General features: G+C 46.7%; 2 protein-coding genes and 1 long non-coding RNA gene across 4 annotated transcripts; all 3 read left to right on the plus strand.

Annotated features, from left to right (window-relative positions):
- Positions 1-257: 257 nt before the first annotated feature.
- On the plus strand, positions 258-6,853 carry LOC118364578 (cytosolic non-specific dipeptidase). Its single transcript, XM_052489820.1, has 12 exons — positions 258-416; positions 570-726; positions 909-1,052; positions 1,264-1,426; positions 3,811-3,899; positions 4,076-4,273; positions 4,366-4,450; positions 4,656-4,816; positions 5,126-5,290; positions 5,450-5,591; positions 6,113-6,260; positions 6,436-6,853. The coding sequence occupies exons 2-12, from the start codon at positions 598-600 to the stop codon at positions 6,506-6,508; spliced, it is 1,497 nt and encodes a 498-aa protein (XP_052345780.1). The 5' UTR covers positions 258-416; positions 570-597; the 3' UTR covers positions 6,509-6,853.
- Positions 1,827-3,796, plus strand: LOC127914307 (uncharacterized). Of its 2 annotated transcripts, none has more exons than XR_008087974.1 (3): positions 1,827-2,168; positions 2,232-2,405; positions 2,870-3,796. It is a non-coding gene; the product is annotated as an uncharacterized LOC127914307 (long non-coding RNA). The 2 variants fall into 2 exon arrangements; XR_008087973.1 differs by having other exon boundaries at positions 2,232-2,347; positions 2,406-3,796.
- A 26-nt stretch (positions 6,854-6,879) lies between the features above and the next one.
- Positions 6,880-15,291, plus strand: LOC118364577 (beta-Ala-His dipeptidase-like). The gene is made up of 12 exons (XM_035746240.2): positions 6,880-7,045; positions 7,803-7,943; positions 8,279-8,422; positions 9,032-9,194; positions 9,556-9,644; positions 11,976-12,173; positions 12,269-12,353; positions 13,143-13,303; positions 13,739-13,903; positions 14,301-14,442; positions 14,536-14,683; positions 14,822-15,291. The coding sequence occupies exons 1-12, from the start codon at positions 7,019-7,021 to the stop codon at positions 14,886-14,888; spliced, it is 1,530 nt and encodes a 509-aa protein (XP_035602133.1). The 5' UTR covers positions 6,880-7,018; the 3' UTR covers positions 14,889-15,291.
- Positions 15,292-23,440: the final 8,149 nt, after the last annotated feature.

A 23,440-nucleotide genomic window follows, 5' to 3' on the forward strand; every position in this document is an offset into this window, starting at 1 on the left:
GCCAGAAGTTATGCTTCCAGTGTTGCAGGTGAACAAGTGTAGTTCTTCTACAACTCCCCTGTTAGGCCATCTGTTTTTTAAGGCCTACTAAGGCAAGGCCCCACAAATTACCGGACTATTAAGTCCTTCACTGTATTTTGTTCATTACTTAATGTTGTTCATGTCGAGGGGACACAGCATGCATTCTTTCTTGGAGTTGGATCAGTTGTGCCACAATTGTGCCTGTCAGCGAGAAAATGTAATTTGTCAGGTTTCTTGGCTTCTCTCCAGGAAAGGCTTGACCTCGCGACCCTTCCCTTCAGGAGGTGAGCCAGTTACCGGAGGTATAAAAACCCGGTGTGTCCCCAGAGACTCCAGTCCAGTGGGTTCTGAAGACAAGGGCAACATTAAAGAAGTACCAAACTTACAAGGCTACGGTAAGATGTATTTTCTTTGCCGTTATAGTTTAAAAGTTGAAGAACAGAAGAGTAGTGAGACATAATGAGATGTAACAATTAGCTTTTTAAGATGTAATCATTTGCTAATTTATGTCTCTTATTAAATTGCTTTCATTATTGCTTAATTTTCAGTGAATAAATCCTTCTATTCTGTCTCGAGATGACGATCTGGCAACTGCCTTCCATGCTCCTTGTTGTTATATCAAGTGTCTCTCCTCATCCTCATCACTTATTTGAGTATGATGAGCTGAGCCAGTATGTTGACAGCCATCAGGAGGAATATGTACAGGCAAGTTTCTAAACAGAATAATGATGTTGACTGTTTTATTATCTGATAATACAATATTCATTATAAATAAATACTGTGTGTGTGTGCGTGTGCGTGTGCGTGTGCGTGTGCGTGTGCGTGTGTGTGTGTGTGTGTGTGTGTGTGTGTGTGTGTGTGTGTGTGTGTGTGTGTGTGTGTGTTAGACTCTGAGGGACTGGGTTGCTGTAGAGAGCGACTCCAGTGATGTCTTGAGGAGGCCAGACTGCCATCGCATGATGGATATGACGGCTGAGAAACTACAAGCCATTGGAGGGAAGGTGGAACTGGTGGACATCGGCGTACAAGAGGTCCGTTTTCTGAAATGTGGTCAACTTAATGATTATGTTATAGGATCTTATTGTTTGCTTTTAGCTTAGTCTTTAAAGTCCTTTAGTAGCAGATCAGACTGTTTTGCAGAAAGCAATACGGAAAGTTGGGTGTTAACAGAAATGCTCCCTGCCTTGCAAACTGCATTCAGGTCATTTTCTGCATCTATCGTGTCTTTATCACCATGCTTAGCTGCCTGATGGCAAGACAGTGGCCTTACCCAAGGTGGTGACAGCCCAGTTTGGCAGTGACCCCAGTAAGCAGACAGTCTGTGTGTATGGACATGTGGATGTCCAGCCCGCTAAGCTAGAGGACGGCTGGGCCACTGAACCCTACAACCTGACAGACATCAACGGTAGGCTATGGCTTCCAACAGTAGTCTATGGTATCCAACAGTAGTCTATGGTATCCAACAGTAGGCTGTGGATTCCAACGGTTGGGTATGGCTTCCAATGGTAGGCTATGGGTTCGAACAGTAGACTATGGGTTGCAACAGTAGGCTATGTTCCAAGGGTAGGTTATGGGTTCGAACAGTAGACTATGGGTTGCAACAGTAGGCTATGTTCCAATGGTAGGTTATGGGTTCGAACAGTAGACTATGGGTTGCAACAGTAGGCTATGTTCCAATGGTAGGTTATGGGTTCGAACAGTAGACTATGGGTTGCAACAGTAGGCTATGTTCCAATGGTAGGCTATGGGTTCGAACAGTAGACTATGGGTTGCAACAGTAGGCTATGTTCCAAGGGTAGGTTATGGGTTCGAACAGTAGACTATGGGTTGCAACAGTAGGCTATGTTCCAATGGTAGGTTATGGGTTCGAACAGTAGACTATGGGTTGCAACAGTAGGCTATGTTCCAAGGGTAGGCTATGGGTTCGAACAGTAGACTATGGGTTGCAACAGTAGGCTATGTTCCAAGGGTAGGTTATGGGTTCGAACAGTAGACTATGGGTTGCAACAGTAGGCTATGTTCCAAGGGTAGGTTATGGGTTCGAACAGTAGACTATGGGTTGCAACAGTAGGCTATGTTCCAAGGGTAGGTTATGGGTTCGAACAGTAGACTATGGGTTGCAACAGTAGGCTATGTTCCAAGGGTAGGTAGGTTATGGGTTCAGAACAGTAGACTATGGGTTGCAACAGTAGGCTATGTTCCAAGGGTAGGTTATGGGTTCGAACAGTAGACTATGGGTTGCAACAGTAGGCTATGTTCCAAGGGTAGGTTATGGGTTCGAACAGTAGACTATGGGTTGCAACAGTAGGCTATGTTCCAAGGGTAGGTTATGGGTTCGAACAGTAGACTATGGGTTGCAACAGTAGGCTATGTTCCAATGGTAGGTTATGGGTTCGAACAGTAGACTATGGGTTGCAACAGTAGGCTATGTTCCAAGGGTAGGTTATGGGTTCGAACAGTAGACTATGGGTTGCAACAGTAGGCTATGTTCCAAGGGTAGGTTATGGGTTCGAACAGTAGACTATGGGTTGCAACAGTAGGCTATGTTCCAAGGGTAGGTTATGGGTTCGAACAGTAGACTATGGGTTGCAACAGTAGGCTATGTTCCAAGGGTAGGTTATGGGTTCGAACAGTAGACTATGGGTTGCAACAGTAGGCTATGTTCCAAGGGTAGGTTATGGGTTCGAACAGTAGACTATGGGTTGCAACAGTAGGCTATGTTCCAAGGGTAGGTTATGGGTTCGAACAGTAGACTATGGGTTGCAACAGTAGGCTATGTTCCAAGGGTAGGCTATGGGTTCGAACAGTAGACTATGGGTTGCAACAGTAGGCTATGTTCCAAGGGTAGGTTATGGGTTCGAACAGTAGACTATGGGTTGCAACAGTAGGCTATGTTCCAAGGGTAGGCTATGGGTTCGAACAGTAGACTATGGGTTGCAACAGTAGGCTATGTTCCAAGGGTAGGTTATGGGTTCGAACAGTAGACTATGGGTTGCAACAGTAGGCTATGTTCCAAGGGTAGGTTATGGGTTCGAACAGTAGACTATGGGTTGCAACAGTAGGCTATGTTCCAAGGGTAGGTTATGGGTTCGAACAGTAGACTATGGGTTGCAACAGTAGGCTATGTTCCAAGGGTAGGTTATGGGTTCGAACAGTAGACTATGGGTTGCAACAGTAGGCTATGTTCCAAGGGTAGACTATGGGTTCCAACTGTAAACTATGGATTCCAGGCGTTCACAATCACAGCAATCAAATCAAATCAAATTGTATTAGTCACATGTGCCGAATACAACAGGTGTAGATCTTACAGTGAAATGCTTACTTATGAGCCCCTAACCAACAATGCAGTTTTAGAAAATATGGATAAGAATAAGAAATAAAGTTAACAAGTAATTAGAGCAGCAGTAAAATAACAATAGCGAGACTATATGCAGGGGGGTACTGGTACAGAGTCAATGTGCGGGGGCAACGGTTAGTTGAGGTAAAAATGTACATGTAGGTAGAGTTATTAAAGTGACTCGTGAAAGGTATTATAAGGATTTTTTACAGTGCTTTACATGAATCCATTCTAGACTCAACACACAGAAACATCTATCTACAACTAAGAGCCATGAGATAGCTAACGTGAAGGAATGAAGCAAGTACTTGGGTGTGGGATGATTTTTACCATACATATTTTCAACCATTGTAATGTAACTGATGTAACTGATACATGCATGTTAAATGTCAATGTAAGGTAAACAGAATGGACATTTATTTGAAAATAATTACTTTGATTCTACCCCTAAGGACACCTCTACGGCAGAGGGGCGTCTGACAACAAGGCCCCTGTCTTAGCCTGGATCCATACAGTGGAGGTCTATCAGGCCCTCAGCATTGTGAGTGTCCAGTAAGAAGAGATATCAGAGTGAACTCATAGGAGATGTAGAGACATAAGACGTGGTGAAACAAGTTAAGTTGCAGTCTATCTGCCCATTATTAGTGAGCCTTCCTTTGTTATAACACTTTTTCCCCCCTCCTCCTCCTTTCCACCCCCTGCCCTCTCCCCATGCAGGACCTGCCAGTCAATGTGAAGTTCATCATCGAGGGGATGGAGGAGACCGGGTCCAATGGCCTGGACGCCATGATCGTGGCGCAGAAAGACAGGTTCTTCTCCGACGTCGATTACATCATCATCTCAGACTGTGGTTGGCTGAGCCGACGCCCCGCCCTCACCTACGGGACCAGGGGGAACTGCTACTTCTTTGCTGAGGTAGGACGGGCTGGGGGCATTTCCAATTCTGTGGAACGTTACTTATTCAAGATCATTAATGAATAGCAATGGTGACTTTGTATGTTTGGTAGGTAGAGGGCCCAAAACAGGACCTACACTCAGGGGTGTATGGAGGCACTGTTATAGAGCCTATGACAGATCTGATCGGCATATTGGGTGAGTTTTTAACCTCTTTGAGTGACAGAATGTAATACTATCTTAACACCTACTGTATAGCTATCTCTGGCTCATGTTTGCACGCAAAGCTATCGTTCGTGTGTCTGTGTGAGCTCTCTATTGGCACAAATAATAAAGTATTAGATGTCCCTACAAATGTGTGTCTATAAGGACTGCTTGTGTGTTGGCCTATATCTCCCCCCAGACACACTGATCAGCCCCAGTGGAAAGATCCTCATTCCAGGCATCAGAGAGGCCGTCGCCCCACTCTCAGACGAAGAGTGGAAGATGTACCAGGACATTGAGTTTGACATTGAGAGCTTTAAGTCCAAGATTGGCGTCAGCCAACTCATGTACAGCAACAAGGTGATGCACAGGGGAGTGGATAAAAAAAAAGCAATACTTTTTAAAAATTGTGTTCTTTTAAGGTTTTTGCTCCTCCTATCTCTGTTTCTCTGTTTGTATATAGCCAGTATGTATATAGCCTCGTTATTGTTCATTTTTGTTATGTTTTTTATTGTGTTATTTTACTGTCTTTTATCTATTTGTACATTTTCATACTTTTTACCTGCCTTGTTAGGAAAGGGCTCGTAAGTAAGCATTTCATGGTAAAGTCTGCACTTGTTGTACTCGGTGCATGTGACAAATAAGAGTTGATCTGATTTGATTTCTCAGGTAGATCTGCTGGCCCATCGTTGGCGTTACCCTACCGTTACCATCCATGGAATCGAGGGAGCGTTCTCTGGCCCTGGCTCTAAGACGGTCATCCCTGCTAAGGTCATTGCCAAGTTCTCCATCCGACAGGTCCCCAACATGGACCCAGCAGTGGTCAAGAAACAGGTGGGTGGTACACGCCTCTCACCCAGTGCATTGTACAGTTGCAACAAACACAGTTACATGCAGTTACACACAGTTCACACACTATTTCAGTTTGGTTTCAGTTAATGAAAGAGATGTGAAGACTGTATGTATGCCTGTTACATATTTGTTCTGTTGTAGGTCACAGACTACCTGTACTCTGTGTTTGCCAAGAGAAAGAGCCCCAACAAGCTGAAGGTGACCATGATCATCGGGGCTAAGCCCTGGTTAGCAGACACCAAGCACCCCCTGTACGAGGCAGGGAAAGCAGCCGTGAAAAGAGGTACAGTTAGACAACTCTGCTCTGGAGATGTTCAGAGGACGTTTCGTATGCTGTGTGTGTGTCTGTATGAACAGTGGTCATAGGGGTAATGATTACTGTATTGTAGCTGACTGTGGACATTTATTGCACAAGAGTAGCTTCACAGTCATAGGCCTATCTGTAGTTGTTAGAGTTATGATACCAGACATAGATACATATCCTTATCGCTAAAAGAAGCCAGTGTGCTGTGGTTCTACTGTAGACCCATCAGTGGTTAAGGCATGATAGTGCAGTGGTATTGTAATGTTTGTGTAGCAGAAAGGACTTGGAATGACAATCTCGCGAAGAGGTAGCCCTGTCTGAGGCTTGTATTCCCAAATGACAGCCTTGGACCTTGCAGAGGTACTCTTGGTCTAACAGTTAAGATATTGACTTGGTGAGCAGGAGACCTGGCTTCTAATCCCACTGGTTGCAGTTGGTATTCCTCTACTGCAGGTATAATGCATTATGACGCAGTCAGACTTGTCACTGTTTTCCTCTAGTGTTTAACGTGGAGCCAGACCTGATCCGTGAAGGGGGAACCATCCCCATCGCCAAGACCTTTGAGGACGTGACCGGGAAGAGCATCATCATGATGCCTATCGGAGGCTTCGACGACGGCCTCCACTCCCAGAACGAGAAGATGAGCAGGTTAGCCCTTCAATCTGCTAATACTGTACTGTATGTATACATTTTTTAACCCTGAACATTTAGAGATTTTTACCCATACACACACGAACACACACACAGATGTATCAACAGTCTTATTTCTGTTTAAAGGATTGGTTGAGGACATATTGTTTTCTCTCACCCATTCCTTTCCCAGGTACAACTACATAGAGGGGACCAAGTTGTTCATCGCGTACCTCCATGAAGTGGCCCATCTCAAGAAGGACTGAGAGCACCTCTTTTCATCACCACTGTTAAAAGACAGTTCTATAATGTTTAGCTTGTATGAGATCCCATCAGTGGAGTCTGGCTTTGTTTAGCTTCTTTCCTGACGTTAACTTGTAACTTTTCTTGTTTCTTTCCCTCTAATCAAAACATTCCAGAAACCCTGTGAGTTCTTGGCATCTGATATAGCCTCAACACTCTGCCTCTCTCTCTCTCTCTCTCTCTTTCTATATCTTTCTTCCTCCCTCACTTTCCTCCATTCTCTCTCAATGTCTCTCTCTCTCATTTTCTCTCTCGTTCACACACAAATATCTACTTGAGACAGTAAATAAAACTGGTTTGACGCACTATATGTTTTCTTAATCTTTTTCATCCGGGATTCTTTAAAAATAACATTTTCAAGTGTTAACCAAGATATAACAACTGTTTCACAATACCACCACACCACCAAGACATAAAAGTAGCCACAAAAACGAAGAGCAGCAAAATTGCAGTTCTCTCTTTATGTCTGGCACATGGACACTCTTTTAGTCAGCATTATGGTGAGTCTTTACTATTTTAGCAAAACATGTATACATTTTTTTCAAGGACTTCCTTAATTAAGTACACTACAAAGACTTTGTCATGGAAAAACAGAAGTGGCTGCATGTGCATAGATGGTATGAGGAAGAAGAAGGGTGAAATTACTTAACAGAAAAATGTGTCTGATATTGAACATCAATATGATTGTATGATGACCTGAGTGGGGTCGTGAGTGTGTTTGTATGCATAACAGGCTTTGCATGAGCAGCTAACCTTGCTGGTGTAGTGTACTGTAGCCTAGATATTGTTAAAACAGTATTATGGCATCACCAACTGTACCAACTTCTGGGATCATCCTTCCCGGTCTCTGTATTAGTTATGTTAGAAAGTTAAACAGTAATCCCAGTTGAGACAGTGCTAAGTCGCGTGTTGTGTCATACTGCACCCTGATCTTTGATCCTCGAGTCCAATCAAGTCAATCAGAAACCAGAGACTACCTACAACTATAGAAATTGAATTACTAGAACAGACAATTCCATTCAAGTCACTGCTGTGTGAATTTTGGAATTCTATTTCTATGCCCCTACACTCTCTGGAGGAACATGGAAATCTAAACTCCCCCAAAAAAACCCGACCTGTACAAGTATGAGTCAGTAGCTAGAGACAAGTAGAAGCCAGTAGAAAGGGATTGTGGCAAATATTGCTACATTATGGAGTAAGTTATTACTTGGTTATTATCTTCACTGGCTTCCTGTGGCATCTTACTCTCCCTCACAGACAAAGTTCATTGTTGTTGTGTTCCTGTTACTCCACACATCGGCTTCCTCTTCGTCCTCCTCTTCCTCTTCTCCTGGAGCAGCAGGCATGTTGAAACAACTGTTTCAATACATAGATGACCACCAAAATCAGTTTGTTCAGGTGAGGAACGAGCACTATTATGACATTCTACTTGGAGTTGGGACTCATACCTACTCTCTGTTACTGAACTGTAAAATGATACAAATAGAGATGTTTTTGTGCTGTAGCGAGGTGAATAGAGAAACTGAAACGAGAGAGAGAGAGAGGGGTTTAACACTTTCATGATAAATACTGTGATCTCTGATTAAACCATCAAAATGATTCTGAATGTGGGTCAGTGGTGCTGTTGCAGTGTTCTCTGCACGTATCCCTGCCCTAGACAGTCTATGGCTGTGTCCAGTTATTATACAATCTATGAAATATTCTGACCCTCTCCTGGGTGGTGCCTGACTCAGAGGCTGAGGGAGTGGGTTGCTGTTCAGAGTGACTCAGGAGATCACACAAAATGGGGAGAAGTTGAAAGGATCCTGAACATGACAGCAGTGAGGATCCAAGAGATGGGAGGCACAGTGGACTTTGCAGATGTAGGCACACATCAGGTAGGCTACAATACACACCACCAGGTAGGTAGGCTACAATACACACCACCAGGTAGGCTACAATACACACCACCAGGTAGGCTACAATACACACCACCATGTAGGCTACAATACACACCACCAGATAGGCTACAATACACACCACCAGGTAGGCTACAATACACACCAACAGGTAGGCTACAATACACACCACCAGGTAGGCTACAATACACACCACCAGGTAGGCTACAATACACACCACCAGGTAGGCTACAATACACACCACCAGGTAGGCTACAATACACACCACCAGGTAGGCTACAATACACACCACCAGGTAGGCTGCAATACACACCACCAGGTAGGCTACAATACACACCACCAGGTAGGCTACAATACACACCACCAGGTAGGCTACAATACACACCACCAGGTAGGCTACAATACACACCACCAGGTAGGCTACAATACACACCACCAGGTAGGCTACAATACACACCATCAGGTAGGCTACAATACACACCACCAGTCAAGTGTATTATTCTCCAGATAATGTCACACAATTGGGTGGAATGATCTGTCTTAAAATACCTTTTAAAAAGAATGTACCTTTCCGGTCTATCACATAAGCTGCCCAGTGGGGAGACAGTGTCACTTCCACCGGTGATACTGGCTGAGTTTGAGAGGGACCCAAAGAAAGCTACTCTCTGTATCTACGGCCATGTGGATGTCCAGCCAGCCAAGATGGCGGATGGCTGGACCACTGACCCCTTCAATCTAACAGAAATCAAAGGTATTGCTGCATGTTACATTACATGCCATGAATGGAGGGGTTTGATGTACATCCAAAATAATAACATGAGCTGGACAAAAAGAAAGTCAATTTTGAGGGAACGTAATGTCCACTCACTGTTTTACTGGGCCAAAATGGGATATTTTAAACAAATCAGTTTGATTACTTAGAGAAAAGAGGAATGTCCACTCACTGTTTTGCTGCTCCCGTACGGGATATTTTAATAAACCTTAGATGATATAATCACAACCAGGTTGCCTGCCTGTTTTCTTCATAGGCCAGCTTGAGCTAGCTGATGTACCTTGGTATTACAAATGTGACAATTTGAGAATGATGGTGGCTCAATATTTTGGTTCCCTAGGTAACCTGTATGGGCGAGGGGCCACGGACAACAAAGGGCCGGTCCTGGCCTGGCTTCATGCTGTTGAGTCCTACCAGGCCACAGAGAAGGTTAGGATTTGCCCTGAAACAGCACAGCTGAAATCTGAATCTTAATGTTCTGCTTGTGGTCTCTAGTTAGTTTTCAGACATTATCTAACCAATGCAGTGTTGCTTTACATTTAAGTCATTTAAGTCATTTAGCAGACGCTCTTATCCAGAGCGACTTACAAATTGGTGCATTCACCTTATGACATGACATCCAGTGGAACAGCCACTTTACAATAGTGCATCTAAATATTTTAAGGGGGGGTGAGAAGGATTTCTTTATCCTATCCTAGGTATTCCTTAAAGAGGTGGGGTTTCAGGTGTCTCCGGAAGGTGGTGATTGACTCCGCTGTCCTGGCGTCGTGAGGGAGTTTGTTCCACCATTGGGTGGCCAGAGCAGCGAACAGTTTTGACTGGGCTGAGCGGGAACTGTACTTCCTCAGTGGTAGGGAGGCGAGCAGGCCAGAGGTGGATGAACGCAGTGCCCTTGTTTGGGTGTAGGGCCTGATCAGAGCCTGGAGGTACTGAGGTGCCGTTCCCCTCACAGCTCCGTAGGCAAGCACCATGGTCTTGTAGCGGATGCGAGCTTCAACTGGAAGCCAGTGGAGAGAGCGGAGGAGCGGGGTGACGTGAGAGAACTTGGGAAGGTTGAACACCAGACGGGCTGCGGCGTTCTGGATGAGTTGTAGGGTTTAATGGCACAGGCAGGAGCCCAGCCAACAGCGAGTTGCAGTAATCCAGACGGGAGATGACAAGGGCCTGGATTAGGACCTGCGCCGCTTCCTGTGTGAGGCAGGGTCGTACTCTGCGGATGTTGTAGAGCATGAACCTACAGGAACGGGCCACCGCCTTGATGTTAGTTGAGAACGACAGGGTGTTTTCCAGGATCACGCCAAGGTTCTTAGCGCTCTGGGAGGAGGACACAATGGAGTTGTCAACCGTGATGGCGAGATCATGGAACGGGCAGTCCTTCCCCGGGAGGAAGAGCAGCTCCGTCTTGCCGAGGTTCAGCTTGAGGTGGTGATCCGTCATCCACACTGATATGTCTGCCAGACATGCAGAGATGCGATTCGCCACCTGGTCATCAGAAGGGGGAAAGGAGAAGATTAATTGTGTGTCGTCTGCATAGCAATGATAGGAGAGACCATGTGAGGTTATGACAGAGCCAAGTGACTTGGTGTATAGCGAGAATAGGAGAGGGCCTAGAACAGAGCCCTGGGGGACACCAGTGGTGAGAGCGCGTGGTGAGGAGACAGATTCTCGCCACGCCACCTGGTAGGAGCGACCTGTCAGGTAGGACGCAATCCAAGCGTGGGCCGCGCCGGAGATGCCCATCTCGGAGAGGGTGGAGAGGAGGATCTGATGGTTCACAGTATCGAAGGCAGCCGATAGGTCTAGAAGGATGAGAGCAGAGGAGAGAGAGTTAGCTTTAGCAGTGCGGAGCGCCTCCGTGATACAGAGAAGAGCAGTCTCAGTTGAATGACTAATCTTGAAACCTGACTGATTTGGATCAAGAAGGCCATTCTGAGAGAGATAGCGGGAGAGCTGGCCAAGGACGGCACGTTCAAGAGTTTTGGAGAGAAAAGAAAGAAGGGATACTGGTCTGTAGTTGTTGACATCGGAGGGATCGAGTGTAGGTTTTTTCAGAAGGGGTGCAACTCTCGCTCTCTTGAAGACGGAAGGGACGTAGCCAGTGGTCAGGGATGAGTTGATGAGCGAGGTGAGGTAAGGGAGAAGGTCTCCGGAAATGGTCTGGAGAAGAGAGGAGGGGATAGGGTCAAGCGGGCAGGTTGTTGGGCGGCCGGCCGTCACAAGACGCGAGATTTCATCTGGAGAGAGAGGGGAGAAAGAGGTCAGAGCATAGGGTAGGGCAGTGTGAGCAGAACCAGCGGTGTCGTTTGACTTAGCAAACGAGGATCGGATGTCGTCGACCTTCTTTTCTAAATGGTTGACGAAGTCATCTGCAGAGGAGGGAGGAGGGGGAGGATTCAGGAGGGAGGAGAAGGTGGCAAAGAGCTTCCTAGGGTTAGAGGCAGATGCTTGGAATTTAGAGTGGTAGAAAGTGGCTTTAGCAGCAGAGACAGAGGAGGAAAATGTAGAGAGGAGGGAGTGAAAGGATGCCAGGTCCGCAGGGAGGCGAGTTTTCCTCCATTTCCGCTCGGCTGCCCGGAGCCCTGCTTTACATAGCAATGGTTATTAAAGGGATTCTGTAATGCATGTATCATAACCTCAATGTTTGGGGTAATCTGTGAGTCTGAATATAAAACCATTTGTGGGATTGTAGTGGAGTCAAACAGTATGTGAATAAGAGAAGGGTCACTCACTGGTAGGATTGCCTGGATTTATTGATTTCAGGAGATACCAGTGAATATAAAACTCATCATTGAGGGTCTGGAGGAGGTGGGCTCATACGGTCTGTTGGAGTTGACCAGGAAGATAAACAACAGCTTATTTGCAGATGTGGACTTCATAGTGATCTCTGACAACGTGTGGGCAACCAGAAACCCAGCCCTGACCTATGGAACCAGAGGGAGCAGCTATTTCTTTGTGGAGGTGATGGTATAGCTTATTTGATTGGTCAAATAAAAATATGACACTCTCTACCAGGGCACCATTTGTTCAGTATCTTCCTCTGTTATGTGTTTCAGGTTGATGGCCCTAAACTGGACTTCCATTCTGGAGTGTATGGGGGTTCTATCCAGGAGCCCATGTCAGATCTGATAGCCTTACTGGGTGAGTGTTATAGGAATTAAATTCCTCTATGTTTTAATACCCAATTAAAATCAAACACTCTGTCAATTCATAAGAATTTGTAAAACTCTTATTTGTATAAAATGGACAGAGACCAGTCTTTAAAATCAACCAGCTGCTTATTCTCGAGAGTCCTGCCCATGATACATTTTACCACAGGTTATAAACTGAAAATGACGTCAGCATTTTCTAACTGTTCCATCTCTTCTTAACACTGGTACAAATGCTGTATAGTTCTCAAGCCTTCCCACATCGTCTATCCTTACTAAGATAATTTACAATCAGAGCTAAGATCTGCCTGTGTAGATAAGCCTTCTAGCCAGTCTGGCTATAAGTTCATTCATTTCTGCCAAGGAACAGACAGTCATTGTTCTAATTCTTGATTATATTTACACACATTATATTCAGTACTAGGATTATAAAGAAAATTCATACATATACAGTAATATAATAGTATTCTGATTAGTCAGTCCTGATTGAAATGTATACATAATTATCATTATTGATTAAAAAAAATCCCTTAACAGTGAGATACAGAGGCTTTTGACTGACAGCTCTATCCAATCATCAAGAAAAGATAGGCGCAACTCTCTTGTCTGATAGTAAAAAATTATAATTTCATTCCGTTATAGTTAAGGCCAGAAGTCCCTGCACCAAGCAAAAAAATAAGATAAAGGTGTATGTGAGCTAAGGTGCTTACCCAAACTCGGTTCTAGTTAAAACATGTTTCATCTCAAAATGTCTTCATTATTTCTTATTCCTCCCAAACAGGAAGTCTGTTGGACCACACAGGTAAGATCCTGGTTCCTGGGGTCACTGATGATGTCGCTCCCCTCACTGAGGATGAGAGGAATCTCTATGACAACATCAGCTTTGACCTGGAGGAGATGAAGAGTGTGGCTGGGATCAAACACTTCCTACAGGACACTAAGGTACTTGTCTTACCAATTATGGTCATTGTCATGCCAAAAAATTATAATGGCATAACAACCATTGGAGTTGGCTATACTATTTTTTAAATTGTACCTTTATTTAACTAGGCAAGTCAGTTAAGAACTAATTCTTATTTTCAATGATGGCCTAGGAACAGTGGGTTAACTGCCTTGTTCTGGGGCAGAACGACAGATTTTTACCTTGTCAGCTCTGGGGATTCAATCTTGCAACCTTCTGGTTACTAGTCCAACACTCTAACCACAAGGCTACCTGCCGCCCCATACTAAACTAATCTGGGCGTGAGGAGGAAGACATGTTTTGTCAGTGGGTTGTGTAGAAGTCGATGTTTGACAGAGGGTGATTACTTTTTTGGGGATACACACTATCTGAGCTGTATAACATGATACAAACAAAGTGTGTTAATATATATACAGGAGGAAGTCCTCATGGCTCGATGGCGTAACCCATCCTTGTCCATCCACGGGATCCAGGGGGCCTTCTCAGAACCAGGCACCAAAACTGTCATCCCCAAACAGGTCACAGGGAAGTTCTCCATCCGACAGGTCCCCAACATGGACCCTCCAGATGTGGAGAGGAAGGTAAGAGTATCTACCTGTCATGGTTTGAATGACAGGGGTAGCACGCTTGGGACAGGAGAACACCCATAACAAATCCTTTAAGGATCAAAATACTGTACATGCACGCAACCCCCATAACCCCCACAACCCCTGCAACCCCTGTAAACCCTGCAACCCCCATAACCTCTGTAACCAGTGTGTGTATAAGTTGCTCTGGATAAGAGCGTCTGCTAAATTACCAAAATGTAAATGTATTGGTCTCTGAGTAAGTGTACAGTATAGAAATGTTGGCCCGCTCTATCTTGGGCACTCCAAGAGTCAATGTGTATATTTAAAACCCAGAGACCAATGTTAACATAACCACCCTCTTTAAGCCTCCATGTCAAACTCTCCCCTCTCACAATGCCATGTGTCACAGGTGAAGGAGCACCTTCAGCAGGTCTTCTCCACTCTAAAAAGCCCTAACAGGCTGAGGGTGACCGCAACTGTTGGGGCTAAACCATGGGTGGCTAACCTGAAGGACCCACAGTACGTTGCCGGACAAAGGGCAGTCAGAGAGGGTCAGTTGTAGAGGCCATTTACATAACCTCTCTCATTTGAAACCATGTCTAACTTCGTTGTTTAAGTTAAGATGCGGTTTATCCTTGTGTTAGTGTTTGGAGTGGAACCGGAGCTGATCCGTGAGGGCTCCACCATCCCCATCGCTCAGAACTTCCAAGAGGAGACAGGCAAGAGTTTGATGATGCTGCCTATAGGAGGCCATGATGATGGAGAGCACTCTCAGAACGAGAAGATCAGCAGGTAAGAGGAGATGAGAAAAATAAGAGATGAAATTCCATACGTTTCTCCCCTAAATTTGTTTGATTTTTTTTACATAGCTGATGAATCATGGCAAACATCATCTTCAGTAAAATAGTGAATATTGTTTTTCTCTCTCAGGTACAACTACATTGAGGGGACGAAGCTGTTTGCTGCTTATATGTATGAGCTTTCACTAGTAAAGTAGGTGCAGGATATATTTCCATCCAAGCTGTGACCATGATAAATATGCTGTAGGTGACAGCATTGTGCTAATTGAGTGCCCGGGTTTACATCAATAATGTCTGATTCCATGCTAAAAACTCCACTCTCCCAGGGTGTCTCAGGGGGAGTGGGATATGCAAACAACACATGTCCATTTCACTACACAATGGATAGGTTACACACTTGTACATGTGTGTAACAGGAAAAATATAACCACCCCTATTCGACCTTTGAACAGGTATTATTACATAGCCTGAATGAGGGTTATTGCATAAGTACAACCTTTTAGCCCCCTCTAGAATACCTATTTCTACTATTTGTATTTTTTGCATGTATTCTACTGTATTCTACTGTGGATGAACTAATAAAGGGGGCAAATGGTGGTATGTCTTGTGAAATCTTTGTATTTGTCAGAAGGTGGGTGTAGCTGGTGCATGAAGTCAGGCGCAGGAGAGCAGAATGAGTGAGCAACGTACTTTACTCAAAGTAAATGCACAAGGTAACAATACACTTGACCAACAATAAACGGTCATCAAATACGCACGGGTGAAAACACCACCCGTTGAAATCCAGCCGTAACGTACCGAAAGAACATAGAAACAATCACTCACAAAAACATGGGGGAAACAGAGGGTTAAATACACGAAAAGGTAATTGGGGAATGAAACAAAGTGGGTAGAAAACAAAGACAAAATAAATGGAAAATGAAAAGTGGATCAGCGATGGCTAGAAGACTGGTGACATAGACCGCCGAATGCCGCCTGAACAAGGAGAGGGACTGACTTCGGCGGTGACAGTACCCCCCCCTTGACGAACTGCTCCAGCAGCGTGCCGACACCGACCCGGGGGTTGACCTGGAAGGCGAGGCGCAGGACGATCCGGATGGAGATGGTGGAACTCTCGTAGCATCAATGGGTCTAACACGTCCTCCACCGGCACCCAGCATCTCTCCTCCGGACTGTACCCCTCCCACTCCACGAGGTACTGAAGACCCCTTCGCCCGACGCCTCGAATCGTATGGATCGAACTGCATACGCCGGGGCCCCCTCGATGTCCAAAGGGGGCGGAGGAACCTCCCGCACCTCAGACTCCTGGAGTGGACCAGCCACCACCGGCCTGAGGAGCGACACATGGAACGAGGGGTTAATAATCGGGGGGAAGCTGTAACCTGTAACAAACCTCGTTCAGTCTCCTCAGGACTTTGAATGGCCCCACAAACCGCGGGCCCAGCTTCAGGCAGGGCAGGCGGAGGGGCAGGTTTCAGGTCGAGATCCAGACCCGGTACCCCGGGGTGAACACCGGGACCTCACTGCGGTGGCGATCTGCACTGGTTTATAGCCGCCTCATGGCCGACTGAAGTTGCACATGAGAGGCGTCCCATGTCTCCTCAGCACGCCTAAACCAGTCGTCCACCGCAGGAGCCTCAATCTGGCTCTGATGCCAAGGCGACAGAACCGGCTGGTACCCCAGTACGCACTGGAAGGGGGAGAGGTTAGTGGAGGAGTGGAGGAGCGAGTTCTGGGCAATCTCTGCCCAGGGCATGAATGCCGCCCACTCCCCCGGCCGGTCCTGGCAATTAGACCACAGAAACCTACCCACATCCTGGTTCACTCTCTCCACCTGCCCGTTACTCTCGGGGTGAAAACCCAAGGTAAGGCTTACCGAGACCCCCAGAAGTTCCATGAATGCCCTCCAGATCCCTGACATGAACTGGGGACCTCGATCAGATACTATGTCCTCAGGCACCCCGTAGTGCCGGAACACTTGTGTAAACAGTCTGTAGGTCCGTAGGGAGACCGGGCAAAGGGAGGAGACGACAGGACTTAGAAAACTGATCCACAATGACCAGGACCGTGGTGTTACCCTGTGAGGGAGGAAGATCCGTCAGGTAATTACGAAATCCACCGACAGGTGCGACCATGGCCGTTGTGGAACGGGTAAGGGTTGTAACTTCCCTCTGGGCAAGTGCCTAGGGGCCTTGCACTGGGCGCACACCGAGCAGGAGGAAACATAAACCCTCACGTCCTTAGCCAAAGTGGACCACCAGCACTTCCCACTAAGACAGCGCACTGTCCGACCGATGCCCGGATGACCAGAGGAGGGTGACATGTGGGCACAATAGATAAAACGGTCACGGACAGCAGATGGACATTGGAGGGGAGTGGGATCTGTATGTAACGCCTGCTCGATGTCCGCGTCCAGTTCCAACACTACCGGTGCCACCAGGCAAGAGGCCGGGAGTATGGGGGTGTGATCCATGGGCCACTCCGCTGTGTCATACATCCGGGACAGTGCGTCTGCCTTCATGTTCTGGGAACCTGGTCTGTAGTATAGGGTGAAAACAAAACGGGTAAAAAACATGGCCCACCTTGCCTGGCGAGGGTTCAGTCGCCTCGCTGTCCGGATGTACTCCAGATTGTGGTGGTCAGTCCAGATGAGAAAAGGGTGTTTAGGGTGTTTAGCCCCCTCGAGCCAATGTCTCCACGCCTTCAAGGCCTTGACGACAGCCAACAGCTCCCGGTCCCCCACATCATAGTTTCGCTCCGCTGGGCTGAGCTTCTTCGAGAAGAAGCTCAGCCCTATCCCAGCCTCGGACGTGTCCACCTCCACTATGAACGCCAAAGAGGGATCCGGAAGAGCCAGCACGGGAGCCGAGGTAAATAGATCCCTCAGTTGACTAAAAACCCTGTCCGCCTCAGCTGACCTCTGCAAACATACTGGGCCCGCCTTCAGCAGTGAGGTAATGGGAGCCGCTACCTGACCAAAACCCTGGATAATCCTCCGGTAGTAGTTGGCAAACCCTAAGAACCACTGCACCTTTACCGTGGTGGGAGTCGGCCAATTACGCACGGCTGAAATGTGGTCACTCTCCATCTCCACCCCTGAGGTGGAAATGCGATACCCTAGGAAGGACACGGACTGCTGGAAGAACAGGCATTTCTCAGCCTTGACATACCGGTCATGCTCCAACAGGCGACCAAGCACCCTGCGCACCAGGGACATATGCTCGGCGCGTGTAGCGGAGTATATAAGAATGTCATCAATATACACCACTACACCCTGCCCATGCAGGTCCCTGAAAATTTAGTCTACAAAGGTTTGGAAGACTGATGGCGCATTCATCAATCCGTACAGCATGACGAGGTACTCATAGTGCCCTGAGGTGGTACTGAAAGCCGTCTTCCACTCTGCCCCCTCCCGGATACGCACCAGGTTGTAAGCGCTCCTGAGATCTAGTTTGGTGAAGAAGCGCGCCCCGTGCATTGACTCAATCACTGTGGCTATGAGCGGTAGCGGGTAACTATATCTCACCGTGATCTGGTTCAGACCCCGATAGTCAACACACGGCGCAGACCTCCCTCCTTCTTTCACGTTAAAGAAACTCGAGGAGGCGGGTGAAGTGGAGGACCGAATGTACCCCTGATGCAGGGATTCGGAGACATATGTTCCCATAGCCTCCGTCTCCGCCTGAGAGAGAGGATACACGTGACTCTTGGGAAGTGCAGCATCTACCAGGAGATTTATCACACAATCGCCCTCGTCAATGGGGTGGTAATTGAGTCGCCTTCCTTTTGGAGAAGGCGAGAGCCAAATCGGCATATTCAGGGAGAATGCGCACGGTGGAGACCTGGTCTGGACTTTCCACCGTAGTAGTACCAATGGAAACCCCTAAACACCTCCCCGAACACTCTTGCGACCACCCCGTGAGAGCCCTCTGTGGACAAGAATCAGTGGGGTCATGACACGCTAACCAGGTTAGGCCCAGCACCACAGGAAACGCAGGAGAGTCAATAAGGAAGAGACGAATTCTGTCCGGTGACCCCCCTAATCAACCCTGACCCTAATGGTCGACTATCTAAGGCGTGAACGGGGAAGGGAACAGCCAATGCGATCCCGAAACCCAGATGAACCAACCCGGCACCGACCGGCAGTTTGACTTCTACGGCCACATATGGTGCATGAGCTGGAACCCCCTTTGGTCTCCCTGCGCACCGCGCCTCCCAACTCCATGGGTATCAGAGAGGGGGTGCGGGGGGATGGAACCAAAAGACCCCGATCTGAACGTCTGCGAGTAGCCAGCAGGTTATCCAGCCGGATGGACAGGTCCTCCAGGTCCACTGGTCGAATGTGAGGGTGGTGTCTCTGCAGGCCAACTCCCGACTGCAGCGCAGACTGCAGTGATAATGCTCGATCAGGGCCCTGTCGTTCCATCCCGCGCCGGCAGCCAGGGTCTGAAACACCAGGGCGAACTTCTGGGCACTCCTCATCCCCTGCCTCAGATGCAAGAGGCGTTCACCTGCCTCTTCTGGGCAGTCTTCGACCACTCGCCCGAGGGTAGAGCGGCGGGTGAACGCCTCTTCCATCTGAGATGAACTCCTCAAACTGGTCCAACGCCGCATCTCCCTCTCACCACAAGGCATGGGCCCACTCCAGGGCTTTCCCGGTGAGGCACGAAACGAGAGCGGACACCCTCTTACGGCCCAAAGGAGCAGGGTGGACAGTTGCCAGGTATAGGTCCAGCTGCAACAGGAACCCCTGGCAGTTCGCCGTCCCATCGTATTCCTGGGGAAGGGAGAGACAAATCCCACTGTGTCCAGTAGAAGAAGGGGCGTGTAGTGGAGACCCCGGTTGTGCTGGTGGAGGTGCTGGAAGAACTCCCTGTCTCTCCCAGCGGTGCATTGTCTGGACAACGCGGTCCTTGGTAGTGCCAAGATGGTGGAGCATTGCTGCGTGCTCCCGGACGCACTCCTCCACCCCTATACCCGGGGTACCTGCTCCTGCTGACTCCATAAGTTTGGTCCGGAATTCTGTAGGGGGTGTGTATTGGCGGCAGAGAAGTCAGGCATAGGAGAGCAAAAACAGATTTTCAACGGCGCAGTTTAATAAACAAAACCAGCGTGAACAGAACAATTAATAAATGGGTAAGCAATAAACAATTCCGGACAAGGACATGGGGGGAAACAGAGGGTTAAATACACAACATGTAATGATGGAATTGAAACCAGGTGTGTAGGAAGACAAGACTAAACAAATGGAAAAATGAAAGGTGGATCGGCAATGGCTAGAAGACCGGTGACTTCGGCGGAAGTCGTGACACTGGGGCTCTGTTCACAAACAAACAGACCCGACAGAGCCAGGTCAGCAACACAATTAGATCCAACCAAATCATGAGAAAACAAAAAAGATAATTACTTGACACATTAGAAGAATTAACAAAAAAACAGAGAAAACTAGAATGTTATTTGGCCCTAAACAGAGAGCACCTCCACAGAAACTAAACACAACCATATCTGAATAACCCATATGCTCATAAACAGATCAATGTTATTAACCAGTTTGTAATAGGCAAATTCAACCCTCAGTCTCGCTGCCAGCATGCCCACCACGTCCACAGACCCCTGTCCCTGAATAATGCCTTTTTGTGTCTTCCAAATTGCTAATTTAACTTACTAGTTAAGTAAGGGAACTACACCTCTTCAACTAAACTTGCACATTGGCCCAAATATAAACATTTGGGAAGAGAAAACCTTTCCCAGAGCTGAGAACCAGCTAGTGATCAGGTCAATCATCCTGACAAACCTGGAACACTGTAAAAACAGATGTGCCAGAGTTTCAGAACAGATAACCCTTCCCAGGGCAGCAGGGCAGCCTAGTGGTTAGAGCATTGGACAAGTAACCGGAAGGTTGCAAGTTCAAACCCCCGAGCTGACAAGGTACAAAACTGTTGTTCTACCCCAGTTAACCCACTGTTGGGTTAACTGAATTTGTTCTTAACTGACTTGCCTTGTTAAATAAAGGTTCTAAAAAAACAGTAGGATCCAGGTGTGCCAGATGCATGCTGGTGGCTATACTGTAGCTCCATGTATTATCCTCCATTGGAGGTCAGCTGTCCTCTTGTCAATAGGCAGTTTATATAAAGACCAACAACGGACCCTATCTGAAGCCCCCCTGGTAACCGTGGAGCGGACCCTATCTGAAGCCCCCTGGTAACCGTGGAGCGGACCCTATCTGAAGCCCCCTGGTAACCGTGGAGCGGACCCTATCTGAAGCCCCCTGGTAACCGTGGAGCGGACCCTATCTGAAGCCCCCTGGTAACCGTGGAGCGGACCCTATCTGAAGCCCCCTGGTAACCGTGGAGCGGACCCTATCTGAAGCCCCCTGGTAACCGTGGAGCGGACCCTATCTGAAGCCCCCTGGTAACCGTGGAGCGGACCCTATCTGAAGCCCCCCTGGTAACCGTGGAGCGGACCCTATCTGAAGCTGACCTGCCCACAGCGAGTCACTCTTTTCCCAATTAACTCTAGCTGAGGAGGCTCCCTCATACTCCTTCATAGCGTTTGAGAGAACCTTAACATCCTCACCCCCTGTAATAAGAATGATCACGTCATCAGCATAAGCAGACAGTATTATCGTGGGACCCTTCATAACCCCTGGCACAGAGAAACCAGTAAGCCTCGCACTTAAAAAACAAAGCATTGGTTCAATTGCCGGACAATATAACTGTCCTGAAATTGGGCAGCCCTACCTAATACCCATATGGACAGGTATGGGACAGCTCCAACCACCCCCCACCTTCACCATACATGAGGCCCCAGTGTAGAGTAAACTCATTCAAGACAACAAAAAACATCCACAAACCCAAAGGCTTTCATTGCTTTGAATGAGAACTGGTGGTCCACACGGTCAGCCTTCTCCTGATCCAAAGAAAGCAAACCCACATTCACATCAGACAGTTTACAAATGTCTAAAACATCTCTTATTAGAAACAAGTCATCAACAATAGAGCATTCAGGTACACTGTAAGACTGGTCCTTGTGGACCAACAGCCCTAGTTATTCTTTCAACCTGTTTGAGAGACACTTTTATTCTGCACACAGCAATGCAATAGGTCGTCAGTTTTTTAAAAGAGCCAAATCCACATTTTTTTGGCAACAATGAAAGCACAGCATGTTGACAAGATACAAGAAGAGAACCCTCATGAAAAGACTCACACACCACTTCATAAAAATCCACTCTAATAGACCCCCAAAAGTGCTTATAGAAATCAGTGGTAAACCATCGATGCCAGGGGCTCGGCCTGATGAGAGCTGCATAACTGCAGTGGACAGCTCCTGCAGAGTAATGTCAGTGTCAAAAGCAGCTCTCTGTTCGGGGCCCAATTGAGGAAGTCCATGTGACAACTGTTCAGCACACAGAGGATCACAATTCTCTGCCTTATAGAGGGCAGAGTAGAAATCCACGGCATGTTGGCGCATCTCACCATCCTCCATGGTCACCTTCCCATCAGGGAGACGAAGGCAGATCATCTGTTTGCGTTGCAATGTCTACTGCCCTAGTTAAAAACAAAAGGCACTAGGCGCATCCATATCCTTGAGGGTAGCAAAGCGAGACCTAATCAAGGCACCCTTAACCTCTATGGGATTGTAAACAACAAGAACATTTCCCAGGACCTAGACGTCTGATATGGGCAGAAAGCTTACATTCTTGTTAGTTTAACTGCACTGTCCAATTTACAGTAGCTATTACAGTGGAAAAAAAACGTTCTTGTTTAAAGAGAGTGCACAACAACAAAAAACTTGTATCATGGTAACTGGTTTGATACATTCACCTCTGAAGGTAAATAATATACTTAACGTTCAATCATCTTGCTCTGATTTGTCCTCCTGAGGGTCCCTGAGATAAAAATGTAGCAAAGTTTTGTTTGATAAAATACATGTTTATATTCAACTGTAGGACCTGGGTTCTACAGTTTGAACCCCTGCTGTGTCTGGCTCCACACCCACCCCACCCGACCATCTAGATGTGTGAAAGTTAGTGTATAAGCTAATAATCCATCATGACATTCCTGGGAGTGTGTTAACTTACATTTTATATTACCATATCATTTTTGTATGTTCTCTATAGTTATGTACTTCAAAATGTATCAATTGACCATTTCGGCACATTTGGGCAGACTTGATACAAAATATTGTCCAGTATTGAAATGCTTCACTGGATCAATCTGAAACATTGCACATACATTGCTGCCATCTTGTGGCCAAAATATAAATTGCGACCAATCTGCAATAATACATTCAGGCAGGCCTTTCTCTTGCATTTCAAAGATGATGGAACAAAAGAAAACAAAGCAACACATGTTTTTCAAAGTGTTTGCTTTCAAATGGTATCAAGAATATACATATCATTGCTTCAGGTCCTGAGCTTCAGGTCCTTCAGGTCCTGAGTCATTTTAGACGAAAAATGAAAAAAAAAGGGTCTGATCTTTAAGAGGTTTTAATTAAAGGGTCTGGATACTAATGTAAATGTGATATTTCAGTTTATTTTTTATACATTTTCAAAAATGTCTAAAAACCTGTTTTCGCTTTGTCATTATGGGGTATTGTGTGTAGATTGATGATGGATTTTTTTGTTAAAAAACACTTGGGTATTGTGAGAACATTTCCGGGAAAAGAGGTGAGTCAACAAGGTCTTTCACCTTCAACAAGAAATGTTTATATTGTACTTCAGATAGAGATCAGCTGTGACTTACATTTG

Source organism: Oncorhynchus keta, chromosome 31, assembly GCF_023373465.1.
Source record: "Oncorhynchus keta strain PuntledgeMale-10-30-2019 chromosome 31, Oket_V2, whole genome shotgun sequence".
In the NCBI taxonomy this organism is placed as follows: Eukaryota; Metazoa; Chordata; class Actinopteri; order Salmoniformes; family Salmonidae; genus Oncorhynchus; species Oncorhynchus keta.